General features: G+C 38.1%; 1 protein-coding gene across 3 annotated transcripts in view; it reads right to left on the bottom strand.

Moving 5' to 3' along the window:
* Positions 1-16696, bottom strand: part of BARD1 (BRCA1 associated RING domain 1) — a 67719-nt gene that overhangs the window by 35526 nt on the left and 15497 nt on the right. For all 3 annotated transcript variants that reach the window (XM_014558885.2, XM_032479926.1, XM_032479925.1), the window contains one exon: positions 4625-5586. In XM_014558885.2, coding sequence (XP_014414371.2) covers positions 4625-5586 — 962 coding nt within the window. The remainder of the gene's footprint in view (positions 1-4624; positions 5587-16696) is intronic.

Here is a 16696-nt window from a genome sequence, read left to right as displayed (position 1 = left end):
TGAAGAAGGCTGGATCAGGTAGGGCCACACAGGCCATGAGGAGGACTGTGGATTTTATTTTAAGCAGGCCAGGAAGTTATTGGTAGGGCAGCACAGAAAAGACAAGTTCCGACTCTGGTCAGCTGACTTTGGCTGTTCTGTAGAGAACTGAGTGGAGGACATATAAAGGGAAAACAGAACAAGAAATTCAGCGGTGTGAGTGAAGAATAATGACCCCACACCTCTACCACCAGTGTCCGCGTCCTAACCCCCTGAACCTGTGAATGTCACCTTACACAACAGAAGGGACTCTGCAATGACTCTTGAGGTGGGGGGATTATTCTGCACTGTCCAGGTGGCTCCCATCTAATCGTGTGAGTCCTTAAGAGCAGTGAACTTCTCCTGGAGAGGATGAGGACTCCACCCGCTGTTAGCTTTGAAAACAGAAGGAGAGGGCCACGCACCCACGAATGTGGCAGTCTCTAAACCCTGAGAACAGCCCTCAGCAATAAGCCAGCAAGAAAACAGGATCTCAGTCCTACAACCACAAGAAGTATGTAGTTCCTGCCAACAACCCCAAAAACCAAGGAAACAGGTTCTCTCCCACAGCCTACAAACTGATTTTAGTCTGGAGAGAACCACATCAGATTTCTGAACTACAAAACTATAAGAAAATAAATCTGCCTTGTTTGAACTCACTAAATTTACCTATCCTTGGCCTAGGCTGTGGACAAAAGCCCAGTGGACTCTGAAGACAGAGAATGCACAAATAGCCTCCACTAGGGTGATAGCTATGAAAGGTCACAGCCAAGACAAAGATGTCCGGAAGTCGATTAGAGGAGAGAGATTAAACAGTTTTATTAATGATGTGACCAAGTTCAAAGATCATTGTGCAAAGCCATTGCTGCAGCAAGGGAGGCTAACCAGCCCGACAGAGAAGTAATACCACTGTGGGGTTCTCTGCCCTCAGTGCATCCACCAAGGACACACAGTGCAACCGTGCACACTTAGGATCCAAGGGAAACGAGGGAAATGTGGAAACCGCAAGTCTACAGGGTACTTCAGGGAAAAACAACAACCACAACAACAAACTCTGTCTTTGACAGCAAAAAACTTCATTTGCTCTGGCTACCTGCCGTCATCAGATCTGTCGTCTTTATTCAGCTGCAGTAACTCCTTTTCCCTGCTCCTTGTTCCACGTTATAGTACAGCTGACCCTTGAACAACATGGATTTGAACCACACAAGTCCACTTATACACAATTGTTTTTAATAAGAATATTGGAAAATTTTTACAAGATGAGCAACAATTAAAAAAAAACTTGCCAACAAACCAGGTAGGAAAGAACTAGTGAAAAAAATTAAGAAGTTAGGTATGTCATGAATGCATAAAATATATGTAGATAATAGTTTATCCTTACATAGATATGAGGTGAGTGATGTTTAATATTAAATTAATAATGTTACTCTTCTGTTTTAGAACTCTGCTCTCAAAGAATTACATTACTGTACAGTATGCCTCTCTCTTGAAATTGGAGAAACTACACATTAGCCTATCACCACAGGTAAATGGTTTTTAAAAAAACATTAACGATGCTTCCAACACTGTATGAGGAATATGACTGTAACACTGTACACCACAAAAATTTGATAATGATTCAAGTATATAGGCTAGGTTGCCCTGAAGCGACTGCATCCATGGCACTAGTCCACCACACAGTAATCACACTGCTGCTGCGTCATTATCACTGCATGAATCATTATACCTGTAAATTAATGTAAATTTTTTTCACATTATCTTTTCATTTTTGACATCTACTGTTAGCAATACGTATACAAACCACAGTGTTTTGTATCATGTAAGACAATACACTGGTAGGTACTGACAGACAAGTCATCTTATAAACAGATGATGTAAACACACAGTATCTATAAATACAGTACAGGACTATACCTTTTTTTGCAGGGGGTGGGGGTGGATTAGATTGATTTATTTATTTTTTGAGGAGGTTCTGGGGATTGAACCCAGGACCTCGGGCATGCTAAGCTTGTGCTCTAGCGCTTGACTTATATCCTTCCCGCAGTATAGTACTATAAATGCATTTTCTCTTCTTTATAATTTTCTGAACACTTTGTCTCTAGCTTACTTTATTGTAAGAATACAGTGTACAATACATATAACATATGAAATATGTCTTAATCGGCTGTTTATATTACTAGTTAAGGTTTCCAGTCAATAGTAGGCTATTAGTAGCTAACTTTTTAAAGAGTCAAGTTATACGCAGATTTCAACTGTGGGGAGGTCAGCACCCTTAAACCCCGCCTTGTTCAAGGGTCAACTGTAGTTTTAACTTTAGAGCCACCTCAAATCCTTTTCTGAAGTAGGTGGGTACAAAACATAAATAAGACGGTAGGATCGCAACATTTGGTTTCCAAGTATACAGATTATTCATTCTCAGCTGCAAGTGAAAAAAATCAAGATAGAAAATAAAATGAATACCATTTATAAAAAGATAAATATACTGATAAATCCTTTGGTTTTGCTTCAAGTATTTGTTTTGACTATTAAAATCAAGCTGAGATGGGAGCATGCATTCAACTTACAATAAATTTTTAAAAGAGAACACTATTGTTAAATAGGCATTTAAAAAACAATAGAAATCAATTAACTTTCCTTAAATGTACTATATCAGAATCTGCCAACTAATGACAATATAGTATTTTATAAGTTCAAGAGAATCAAATGAGTAATTCTAATTCTGGCAAGACACTTTCTAAGTAAAATGACAACCTGACAAAACTTGTATTGACGCCATCTTGAACACATCAATAGAGAAAATTCACCAAGATGGCATTATGCCACCATTTTTTCCTGTCTTCAGAGTCCACTGGGCTTTTGTCCACAGCCTAGGCCAAGGATAAGTAAACTGTGGCCTGTAGGCCCCACACGTGATTTTGTGTGTAAGGTTTTTTTGGTTTACACATTGTCTACGGTTACTTTTGCACGAAGAAAACAGAGTTGAATAGTTAAGACTATATGTCCTATAAAGCTGAAAGTATTTACTCTCATTGCCTCTTTAAGAAAGAGTTTGCCAAACCATGGCCTAGACTCTAGGTCCTAGGGATCCTCACTAATAAAGATAAATTATTCTAATGATTGAAGAAAAATTCTCACCAATATAACTGGTTACCTCGTGATCTAAAAATAATTCCCGAAAGCAAAATGTAGAAACTAAAGCAGTCTACATTCATGTATTGGTCAGAAAAATGAACAAAAATATTTACTATTATGCTAGCTACTTATGTCTATGAAGCATTAGTAACATTATAATGTTAAGGTTATTATACTTTACATATTATATACATAATACACACGTGTATATATATAAAAATAAAACAAAGAGGACAAAAAATATACTCTGATATTTAAACTCATGCTTTGCAAATATCAGACTAAAACATAACAAGAGCCAATTCCAAAAATTCAAGTTGTTCAAAGGCTACTGAATGCTGAGAAAGTAGTCATGTTGCTGGTCACCCCCTCGCTAGCATCAGATGTATTCTACATTCATCATTTATTGGAAGATAAAGAAGAAGAAAAAAAAAAAGAGTTGGAAGAAACTCACTTTTGTGCCTTTCCCTCTCTCCACAGTAAAACGCAGGAACCCCTGGACTCCCTGCCTACCCCACGTTCTTCCCAGTTTTATGTTGCTCGCCAGTTCTATGTTCAAGGGCCTCCAAGAGGTCTTTTCTGGATCTCCCAAAGTTCTCTATCCATGCAAAAGACCCACAGACTTCCCAGAAAGACCCTAAAAGCTGTCCTAATTTAGTACTCAGCTCTCCCACGTGATATTTTCACAACACTTGCATGAATTCACAGACCAAAGGCTATAAAGCTACAGTGCTAGCTGCTCCCCACTATGTGCAGCACGTGTGTCAGTTTAACCACTGCAAGTACATCTCACACTCAGCAAGTGAGCCAGGTTCTAAAAAACAAACACTGCCACATCGCAAGTATAGAGTCAAAAAATAAGGAGCGTTAACTCAATGGACAGGCTAGTAAAAGGAATGGCTGGCGGAGGGGCCCAGAGAAGCCCCTTTGTGGTGAACCATAGGAGCCATTTCTGACAGTCAAATTTCCAGGTTATTGGAGAAATGTACAGACCACATCTTTTAACCTTCTAGAGTCTGGCGGTGCCCACGAGCAGTGTCAACCATACAGACACTTGTCACCTCTCACGTCACCCCCTAGCTCTTAAGCGAGGTAAAGACTTGTTGCCAGCAGCACTTGGCAACTGTCCATCTACATTCATAAAGCATGAGAAGAATGGGTACACAAAATGGTGAAAACTGAGCAAAAACCATTATGGAATAGACAAAAGTGAAAGCACTAGGCAAAGCTGAAGCTGAAATCCTGATATATGGGTTTTCTTCTGCAAGATCGTGCTCCTCAGGCCCAGGGGCCACTGCTCTAACCGAGGTAGGGATACAGTCCCTATGAATTTTTGCTTCTCTGGTTCAAAGGAAGTATCACATCTGGTTAGGTCAATCATCCTAGTAATCTTACGTCATTTTTCACAAACTCCACAGAAATCATTCTGTACTGGGTCTCATTCTAAAGCTGTATTTCAGAGTAAGCATCCTACCTTAATGGAAGCAACATGGAGCAAAGTCTCTCCTCTGTGATTTCTTTTCCCAGCTGTACGGCTACTGTGCGACAGCTTCGTTGCTGAGGGGCTACACATCATTCGTCTGTAACTTGGACTATTCAGCGTAGAAGGGGGCGTACCTGGTGAAAGGCTAAAGGATTCATCTAATATATTACTGCTCTTCCTCTTTAACGTGTCACCAACTTTAAGTTTGTTTGAAGGTGGTGAAGAACATCCGGGTAATGGCATGTTTTCTGACTGCGCCGTTTCCTTAACAGAATTTCCACTGGTGCTCACAACGCTGCTCCTACATTTCTTAGAAACAGGACTGAAAAGTCTGTTGTGACGCCCACGTTTCCTGCTGTGACCTGATGGCAAGGACTTCTCAGCTGTAAGATGATTTTCACAGAGAGTCTTCTCAGGAGTCACTACTTCATTCCTGCTCTCAGTTTCTGGAGACTCAATGTGCTCAGCCAATGGTAAAAAGACTTCAGTTAAACTTCCAAAACACTCAGATTCTGTTGGGGAGCCACTCGCTAGTAAGTCTATTTCACCGTTTGTCTGAGGACTAGCAATGACAGACGGCTGGCTACAGAAGGATACCAGCTTTTCCTTAAATTCCTCTTTGGAGGTAAGTTCACCATCTTCCTTTCCTGTCTCTAAATTCCACTTCTGGTTGATTTCAGCTAAAGTTTTCTTTTTCTGCTTTTTTCCAGATCTTCTGGAAGGCTTTTTAGCCCTCTCAGAAACATCCACCGGAGGGCTTGGAGAGACAAACTCATACATGGAGGCCTGCTGAGCAGTTTGACTGTTTATCACAGGAGGACGGGTTTGCACTGAAACTTTACTCACAACATACCTGACCTTCTTACTTCGAGGACTAAACCACATTTTTATTGAATTCTTCTTATATTCTGCATCACTAAATAAATTCTTCCTAGATGTTTCTTCTTTCAAATCTGATAGGAAAAAGGAAAAGAAATCTGTTACATGAACTTAAGATCTCTCCCATCATGAGCTTTCAAAGGCTTCTGTTGATAGTTCTCCTAAGATGTATCACCTTTTATTCATGTACCTCTTCCTCCCCTCCTAGATTATGAACTCCTTGGACAGCAGATATCCTCATTCAACACATATTTACAGAATCCTACTTTGTTACAATATTCTCAGGGCTGGAGATACAGCAGAGAACAAAACATGGAACAAAATACTCCACTGGAAACACAAAACATACAAATAAATAAGTAGAACATACAGTCTCCTGTATGGTAGTGATTAAGAGTCATGGAGAAAAGCTATACTAAATAAAAAAAGAGACAGATAGATGTGCGATTTAATAAGCAATAGTCAAAAAAATTAAGACTTGTTAATTGATGCTTAATTTTTTTAAAAAAAGACTTGAAAAATCAATCAATATAATTCACTAAATCAACAAACTAAAAGAAAACCATGGAATTTTTCTCAACAGATAGAGAAAAAAAAAACTTGACAAAATCTAATATCCATTCATTATTTTAAAAATGACTCAGCATTAGGGATAGAAGGAAAATTCTTCAACCCAATGAAGGGCATTTGCAAAAATACACACAGCTAGCAGAACGCGTAATGAGGAAACACTGAACTGCTGTTTTGTTCCTAATGTCCTGCTCTTATCATCAAGAGCAAGGCGAAGAATGTCTGCTCTCATCATTCTTATTCGACATCATACTGAAAGTCCTAGACAGAACACTAAGTAAGAAAAAGATATAAAAGGCACGCAAATTGTGAAGGAAGAAATAAAACTGTATCTATTCACAGCTGACTTGATTGACTATATAGAACATCCTAAAAAATCTTTTTTAAAAAATTAATAAAGCAAATGACTTTAACAAAATCATAGAACACAAGGCCACTATAGGAAGTTTAACTGCAACTGTATTTCTGTATACTAACAACGAACAAACGTAAACCATATTTTTTTTAATTTGGTAGTTTATAATAGTGCCAAATACACAAAATACTTGTGTAAGTCTCACAAAATATGTACAAATTTTGTTTGCTAAAGATTACAAAATATTTATGAAAGAAGTCCTATACAAATGGAAAGACATACCATGTTCATGAATTGGAAGACTCATTATTGTTATGATGTTAATTCTCCCAAACAGATTTACAGACTATAACATACTCCCAATGAAAATTCTAGTATGCTTTTTTTTCTTTAAATAATAGATAAGCTATTTCTAAAATTTTCTAAAATTTACATGGAATAGCAAAGGAACTATAATGTGAAAAGGCAAAAGACCTGGCTGGAACAGCCAACATAATACTGAAGAAGAACAAAGTTGAAGGACTCACACTACTGACTTCAACTTACTTCCAAAAAAACAAATCTAGGGATTTAAAGATAATATTGACAATTCTATAGGTACCATCTAATATAAACTCAAGCTATATAAACCAAAAACTAATGAGAATGAGTGAACCAGAGCTACATACTCAAGTCCACTCTTGAGCAAAAGAAGCCAGATACAAAAGAGTACACAGCAACAGCTGGAACTAACCTAATGTGTTAAATCAGGACAGTGATCATCCCTGTGGGGAAAGGAGGCAGTGACTGAAAACAGGCAACAAGAGGGGCTTCCAGCCTACAGTTCATTCTTCTGGGTGACTTTAGTTTGTGAAAATTCATCAAGCTATACACTTTTGATGAGTATATTATATACTTTAAAGTTTTTAAAATATGTATATATATTTATAATCAGGAATTTTAAAAACACAAAGATTCAGCAGAGTTTAAAAAAAGAAAGGAATCATTTTCCCTAAGTAAACAAAGTGTAACATTTTGTGAGCGAAGGTCATCAAGGAAGGCCTCTGAGGAGCTCACTTTTGAGCTGAGACCTAAAAGACAAGAGGAAAGCAGACACGAAAGGATTTAGGAAAGTGTTTCCCAAGTAGGAGGAGGAGCAAGTGCCAAGGTCCTAAGATGGCAACAAGTTTAGCAAATTCAATAGACAGGACACCAGTGTGGCTGGAGTCTGGAGAAAGAGCAGAAAATGGAAGGAAATGAAGTCAGACAGGTACGCAGCAGCATTCCACAAAAACCTCAGTCTCAGGGGTTTTTCTGCTGGTACTCCTCATTCCACCACCTCTGAAGTGGGAGGGATCGGGGCTTTACCTGCAGTCACTCCCTCAGTAATCACATATATACACATATGTACATATACGATATATGTAATAATGCGTTATATATAACACACACAGTTATTTATATATACACTGACAACTCCAAATGTCTATGTGCAGCCCAGACCCCTCCCCTGAACTCCAGGTTCCAGTATTCAACTGTTCACTTAACAAGTGTACCTGCATGTTTACTCCTAGTAAGTACTACACACTGAACAGCACATCCTCCTAAACCCGCTCCTCTATAGCTTTTGTCATTTGAGTAAATGGCACATCCATCAGTCCAGTTGCCTCAGGACAAAAACCTTAACTGTCTCTGCTATCTCCCTCATATCCTGTAAGCAAAATGCAAGTGCCATCAGTTCTACCTGGAAAATACATCCAAAACCTGACCACTTTTTAAACCTCCGTTCCTGCCACTATGGTATCATCATTTATCACTACATTATTACCTTACCCTCCTATGGCCTCTCCCTAAATATGTCTGCATCCTCCCCTCTAAGTCAATGCTCAACACAGCAGCCAGTGGTCCTTTTATAATTGTTTAGATCCTATCACTAAAATCCTCCAGAGACTTTCAATCTGACTCTGAATAAAAGTCAAAATTTTAGTCTGCAAGACCAGAAACAACCTGACCTTCCATTTCCTTCCTGATCTCATCTCCTGTTCTCTCCCTTCTCACCGTTCCAGCCACTGGGCCTCCCGGTTGTTCCTCAAATACACAAGGCATCCTCTGGCCCCAAAGCCTTCACATTTGTTGCCCCTTTGCCTGGAGACCTCTTCCCCCAAATATGTGCACGGCTCACTCTCTCACCAATTACAGGTCATGGCTCCAAATGTCACTTTTTTTTGTGAGATCATCCCTGACATTCTATTTAAACTTACAAACCCCCACCTCCTACTTATTTTACTTCTGTTTGTGTGTCTCGTCTGTCTCTTCCCATCAGAATATAAGCTCTAGGAAGGCAGTAGCTTGTGTCTCCACCCTACCATATTCCCCATACCTATGCAGTGTGTAACACACAGCAGATGTTCAATTAATATTGGCTGAATGAATAAAATGAATGGGGTTATATAATCCAGGTAAAGCTAGCTGGATCTCATTCAGACTCAACTCAGGAAACATGATGTTTTATGCTTTAGAATGACCACTCTGGCTGCTATGTGAAGGAGGAACTTTAGAAGAATGGACACAGTGACCAATTATGTAGCTATCATCCATGAGGAAGATCATAGTGGCTTTGACAAGCACTGTAGCAATAGAAACGGTAAAAAGTATCAGATATAAAATCTAAAAGACTGCTAATTAACTAAACAAATAGGCAGGGGAGATGACAATATGCTTAAAGGCCCAGTAAGAGGTGGGCATATATTTAAGGAACTAAAAGACAGCCAGTATACTTGCCTTGCAGAGAGACCAAGGAAGAAAGTGGTGCAAAGACGTGACTATAAAGCAATAATCGGACCATGAAAATTTCTTGCTCGCAGTGTTAAACACTTTGATACCTATGCTAAGAGCAACAGAAAATCAATAAAATGCTTTATATGAACCAGGTAGCATCTGTGACTACATCTGTATTTTTAAAAGATCTCTCCTGGCTGGAGGGTGGAAGAACAGACTGGAAGAACACATGAGTGGATGCAAGAATAACCTTACCAAAATTAAGAGTGTTAGTAGAAGATAACAGACTGGGGAGGTGACAGTAGGAAAAGAAAGTAGTAGAATTACTTGAAAAATATTTAGGAGATAAAATTTACAGGACTTGGTGATGAAATGAATAAAGGAGAAAGTGACAAAAATAGTCCACATGTTTCCGGCTCACACCACTGACTGCATCTAGAGAAGAAACACTGACGTTGGGAGAGACAATCTGCCGGGGTCCTGAGCACCCCTGCACGCCCTTGCAGGGTGTACCAACAAGGCAAGGCCCTGGCTGCTTTTTACCCAGGCCATTTCTCAGGGCTGTGTTTGCAGCAAGCAACCCTGAGGGATGTAGTGTCTCCCCATGGAAAGTAAGCAGGCTTATTTCAAATTACGATAAAAATGATCAACTCCCCAAGCTCGGTGTTCCTTTCCTGTTTCGCAACCCCCTGTATGTGCAGGAGTCCACGTGGGCCCTGTGCCAATCATCATCAAAGGTGTAAAGCTGCACTGAGCAATTTCAAAGGCAAGGTGATAAATTATTTGCAATTTTACATGCACACACTCTTTCACAGAGCAATTTCACCTTCTCTCGCAATCTATCTTGCAAAATACACAAAATATTCATGCATGTACCTGCAAACACAGATGTGTAAGTGTTAATCTCAGCAATATTTGTAACAGCATAATTTAGGAAAAAAAGTCAATGTTTATCAATCAGAAATCAGTTAACTATGGAGCATTTATACTACAAAATCTTACGTAGCCATTAAATATACCAACTAGCACGCAAAGTTGTTCGAGACACTTGTAAGTGTAACATAATCCCATCTACGTTTTAAAAATTCTATTGTGTTTATGTCCAAATATTTTCATAAATTCATAAAAGACTAGGGAGGTTAAACAATAAAACAGTACCTCTGAAAAAGATTTTGTGCTTTTTGGTTGAGGATAAAGGGTAGGGGGGACACATTTTACTCTGCACACTTTTACACTGCTTAATCAATTGCTAAGAGAATGTTCTCTTATATTTCTTTACTAAATCAAACAAGTAGAAAATAAAACTTGTATAAGGTTATATACTTAGTTGGTGATGGGGCTTGCATTTGAATTCGTATTTGTTTTCACTAAGTAAGCATTAAAATTTTCACTAAGTACACACTATATGTGGCATTGTGATTACAAGAAATGTGTATTTGGTCTTTGTCCACTGTTTCTGGCACATAGCTCCTAGAATCCTTGTCATTTCCCATATGAACCGTAGGGGCATATTTTGTTTTATTTAGTTGTGTTTCTAGTTTCTGAAATAGTTTCAATGAAAAGGTGAACCAGGTGTCTTACTATTCATAACAAGCCCCTTTCAACCACACTTGAGTTTACGTTAATACAGTGACTTCTGAAAAGCCCCTAATGGTGAAGGTGAAGGTTGTTTGCCAAATGAACCAACCTGGATTAAAGGGTTAGAACTTTCAGTTCCACTCCAACCTCCAGGAAAACAGGACAGAGGTTGAGCCAATCACCAATGGCCAATGATTTAATCAATTGCACCTACGTGATGAAGCCTCCGTAAAAACCCAGAGAAACCAGGGCTGGAGAGCTTGCCAGGGTGGTGAACCTGTGAGGGTGCTGGGAGAGCAGCACACCCAGAGGGGCTTGGAAGCTCCTTGCCCCTTCCACATACCCACATACCTTGCCCTCTGCATCTCTTCCATCGGGCTGTTCCTGAGCCATATCCTTTTATAATGAACCAGTGATCTGGTAAAATGTTTTGCTGAGCTCTGTGAGCCACTCTAGCAAATTATTCAAAGTTCATCTGAACCTCCGATCTATAGCCAGTCGGTCAGAAGTACAACTGAGACTTGAGATTGACATCTGACGGCAGCAGGCCCGGAGGGAGGCTGTGTGGTCTTGTGGGACTCTTAACCCGTCAGATCTGATGCTACCCTCAGCTAGACAGTCTCAGAACTGAGTGAACTGTAGGCCACCCAACTGGTGTCACAGAATGGCTCGATGCATGGAAAACCCACACACGTGGTATCAAAAGTGAAGCAGCACCGTAGGTAACACAGTCGTGTGAGCAGAGGAGACACAAAGGAGAAGTGGGTTTTTCTTTACATGACATACGGTATAATCTTTGTGCGTACTGAGTTTTTTTAGCCCTACCAACGTTTCCCGTTAACAGATGCTCCAGAGCTAGTGCGTGACCTGCACCGCCCCCACGTTCTGATTCTGGCAGTGACCCCTCTTCAAATTCTTACTTTGTTCTGCCTTAAAGCCCGTTCACTTTCCCTTAGAAAATTCCCTTAACATTCTCTTCTCTCACTCCACACAGACAGGTAAAAACAAGCCAGGTCAGCCCAGCACAGTGGTGAGCACATAAACGGTTGCTCAGAAAATACAGATGAACTGATGAATAAATGATTTCCTATCCTCTCTTAAATCTTGACAAATATTTATACAAGGGAGGTTAGAATTCATTTTAAGGGCTAGAAGAAAACATGATCACTCATCTAATTCAATCATTTTAAAGATGAGGAATTAAAGTTAAAAAGAAAGGGAGTCTCCCTAACTCCCAATCCAGGGCTCTTCTCTCCACACAAACTCGATTATCAGGCCATTTCAGGTACCAAGAAGAAAAGGGAAACCAGAAAAACACCACCACCACCTGACAGGATTAACATGACTAGCAAATAATTTCTTATCACCTGATACTCATCCTCCAAATTAACACAATCTCCTATAACCAACCAGGACAACTGGATTATGTTTTATTTCTCCTATTTTTAAAAAAGAAAAAGGAAACTATTTAAATTACATTTTTCTCCTGAAAGGTCACTCCTCATTCAAACTGAAGAGAACTCTGTATAAAATTTCTCTTACACTACGGAATCCAGAGAAAAATTGTAACGAACCAAATTCTAAAACTAAGTCACTTAAAGAAGAAAATCAACAGCAACTAGTGCATCTCACTCCTAAGGACTGGTAACATCCTCCACGTAGGAAACAATACGTCTGATGTTACCGAGGTGTTACATAAAATTGTCAAGTGTGTTATTCCTGTGAAGCTTTAATACTTAAGAGATACAACATAATTTTAATTTCATTTTTCTTAATTGTTTCTGGGAATACATTTCTTTTCAACATTTCTCATGTCTTAAAATATTAGCAAGAGAAAAGGAAGTTATGAAATACTATTTTTAATTTGTTTTAGATTATTTATTCACATAGAACACTTTGTGGTTTTATCAGTTTAAAATTATTAATACACAAGAGGATTAATAAACTCAAATCATCTCAAGTTCAAAATCTCTTCTTCTGTCTACTCTTTCGCCTCATGTTTCTTAAGTACAAAAGTCCTGTCTTTATAAATAGATCTGCCAAGTAAAAGACAGCACTTTAGAAAGATTAAAAAAAATGAAACAGTGGATTTTGGGAAACAATTAGTATTTACCTCTGTAGAAATTTCAGAGATATGATCCCTGTCAAGCAAAAGAATTCAGTCAAACTCCATTCTACTCCAAAAAACAGCTATCCCCTCCTCGTGCAAGTGGAAAAGGAAAGCGTTGCATTGGAAAGACAGTAACTGCTAAACCCAGTGGGGAGGAGGGATGGGCATCTGAGTAAGAGCAGACCCTCTGACATCTTTTTTAATCCTAACTGAACATCACCTGCTCCAAAGAGTGCTCTCAGGACAGGATCTTGGAAATTAAAACAATCAGAATGAGGATCCATTTACAGAGACTTTATGTCTAAATTCAACAAGGTCTTTTCTCTGCATTGACAAGTGGATTTCAAAACCAAGCCATTTCCAATACAACCTCAAGTCTGGAGAAAAGGTCAAAATGTAATGTTACGAGAATTACTTTTTAAGAAAGACGCAGTATTACAAAGACTGAAAGGTTAATCCTCAGGTAGCTGTAAAAGCTCGTATTTGATTTTTTAAAATTTATTATTAAACATAGCTGATTATTAAAAATAGCTGACATTTTCAATTAAAAACAAGTCAAATTCTGAAGTCCTCAATGCTTATAAAACATACAAAGCGTAGAATGAGGCATTTTAAAGGAAAATTAAGGCTTGTAGGTAATAACAACACAATCAACTAAAAAATCTAAATTGAAAAAGACAACCAAATTTCAGACTCAGGAAGGAGCACGTATTTCCTAGCTAATGAAGGAGTAAATGCAGAGAGCATTTATTCATGTAGTTTATGTGCACACAATAATTTCACTAATCATCCAGTAATAAATTTACTCAAGATTTTAATTATGTATCTTGTCCTAAGTGAGCAAGAACCACACAAGCACGATTTTAACTTCTGGATTTTACACAGCATAACTAAGTTAAGACTGGAAAAGGCAAAACCACCACCACTGCTGGAACATAAATCATACCATTAACAGCTACAACAGTCTTTCCGGGTGACTGCTTCTAAACATGATAAATGACCATATTCATTTCATGAAGAAAAATATTGGTCCTTCCCCTACATAGTAAATTTCTTAATGATGACATTTAAAAGACTCCTATCCTCTGAATTTAAATATTTCTGAGCACACCACAAAATATCGAGGAACAGAGACGCACATGTTGCGAAGGAGTGACCTGGCCAAGTGTTTTGCTTAAAACTTAATAATAAGCTACAGAAAAGGGAGGCAATTAGAAAATGTGATTTAGCTATCATTAATCTACATCAAAGGATTATAATGATGTACATTGTGTGCCTTTCAAATTATTCTCTATTATAGGTTTCATAACAGAAGTTGAGAAATTCCTTTGACAAACTAGTCCCTTATTAAAAATCAAAGGAGAGTACTTTGCTACCATCTGTGCAACATTAACACCTTCACTGAAGAATGATTATTTTGTAAGTTAAGTATTCAGTTCTATTTAAAACAAAACAACAGCGACACAGCTATTCAAGTGCTCATCTTCATCTATTATAAAAAAGTCATGGCATATACGAAACACTATGTTATTTGTTACAGAAAGACCTCCATCTCTCCCAAAACCAGAAAAGAAAGTTGGAATCCTATGAAAGCATAATCAAAGCAATTTTTTTTTAAATGTCACCAACACCAACATAAGCTTCACAGAACCTGACCAGCACCTGCAAGGTCTGATTTAATATGATGAGGGGGAAAGAGAAAATAAAAACTTTTAAATTTAACTCCACTAGTAGAAAGCAGATTATGTTTTAAAGAATAAGGTAAAATTATCCATAAATGGTTGTCAGAAAAATTTATGACAATCTCTTCTAAGTACACTGAACCAAGAAAAATCTGTTCAAGTATTTAGAAGCTCATTTTAGAAAGTACTACTATAAATCAGGCTTCTTTATCTCCAGTATACCATATACTATGTCCATGATTTGCAAGTTCTTCCTAATTACCCACCTTAATTACAGTAATCATATATTTTATAGTAAATGAAAATAACAAGGTTCATTTGGAAGATAAACTGTGAACTACAGGTTTAAAAAAAGACGTGGGAGGTGCCCAACCATTCCACTTAATTCACCATCTTCAACATTTGACCGTTTAACAAAACCTCATGGTTTTTGAGCTAGAACTTAGGGAACACTTAATCTAATATCTTTATTTTATAATGAGATCATTTTCCAATTTCCTCAGTATAAAGAGGGCCAACCACTATCTGTCCCCAACTGTTAGTTCCCTCTACCTATTCACCTACTGCGCCTTGTAACACTTTAGTTTTAGAAGTACTTGCTAGATAATAAACTAACATAAAGGTATGCATGCATGAAATACACTGAATAAACTATAAGGAAACAAAGGGATATACCAAAAGAAAACACTTCAAATGCCCTTCAAGGCTAGTTTGTTTTTGGGTGACCTTGGGAGGAAAAGTTGATGACAATGAAACTAAGAATAAGTAGAAAAAACTTTGAACCATGGAAATTACAGATTCAGATAGAAATTTATATTTCAAAATGTTTATACTCGACTTATTTTAGCTTCTCTTAATGTAGTAAAGGAGGATGTTACCATTATAACATGGATTGTTGAAAGCAAAACCTACAAATTTATTTTAAAATTGTTTTAATTAAGTTTAGTCTCTGGGATATGAATTAGTCTTAACACTGTCAATTTTTCTCCAAATCAATTCAAACTACAATACAATACAATTCAACAAATATAACAAATACCCGTACCAAAACAAAGCACTGTGCTAAATGATAAAAAAAAAAAAAAGCAAGAAACTGACAACATGACCACCCTGCCCAACCTAGGCCCTCAAGTTCCTCACCTACAGAATAAAGATCCTAAAGCTCTAACTACAGATTAGCCAAACTGTGAAATTCCAATTCATCTTAAAATAAGTAAAATGTTAAAGCCAGCCCAGCTAAAATCTGGTAAGAACTAATGTAATTATTACTACAATAAGGAAAACAAAAGTATACAATTACTCATTATAATAAGGAAAATAGCCTTTGAAAAGTGAATCACTGTAATTCTCTCCGCAAACTCCATCTCTGCTCCGAGAGAAGGATGACAGCATTCCAAAGGCCTCAGATCCCACATAAAAACTTGTTCTGAACTCAGTAATTTTCCTAAGTTTCTTTTTTTAATGATGAAATATTAAGGCATTTAATATTCCATGGCCCAAATATGAGAGCTGTACTGATTAATTCAGACATTACTAACTACAGTAAAATTTCTCGAGGAGTCATCTAATTCTGCTTTGTACCACACGGCACCCAGTACCCCAGGTACCATAACTGACTACAATCAACCCACTGAGGGTTACTCTTCTGCCCCACTTATCACCACTAAAAACGTCACATTATTTCTTTATGAGTTAAAATGTATCCCTCTCAAAATTCATATCTTGAAGTCCTAATCCCAGTACCTCAGAATATGACCTTATTTGGAAACAGGGTCATTGCAGATAAGGTGGGACTCTAATGCAGTATGAGTGGTGCCCTTATAAAAAAGGGAAATCAGACACAAACATGCATACATGGGGAACGCCACAGGAACATGAAGGCTGCTCTCTACAAGGTAACAAGAGAGGCCTAGAACACATCCTTCCCTGGCAGACCTCGAAGTAACTGACCTCACCTACACCTGGATTTAGAACGTCTAGCCTTCAGAACCATGAGACAATAAATTTCTGTTGTTTAAGCCACCCAGTCTGTGGTACTTTCTTACAGCAGCCCTAGCAAGCTAATATATTACTATTCAACAACTAGAGAGGAATCTAATCAAAATATCATGACAGCCACAAAGTAGCACCCC

The sequence above is a fragment of the Camelus ferus genome, chromosome 5 (assembly GCF_009834535.1).
Source record: "Camelus ferus isolate YT-003-E chromosome 5, BCGSAC_Cfer_1.0, whole genome shotgun sequence".
Taxonomy (NCBI): domain Eukaryota; kingdom Metazoa; phylum Chordata; class Mammalia; order Artiodactyla; family Camelidae; genus Camelus; species Camelus ferus.
The sequence above is the reverse complement of the archived record's forward strand: the minus strand, read 5'-3'. Positions and strand labels throughout refer to the sequence as shown.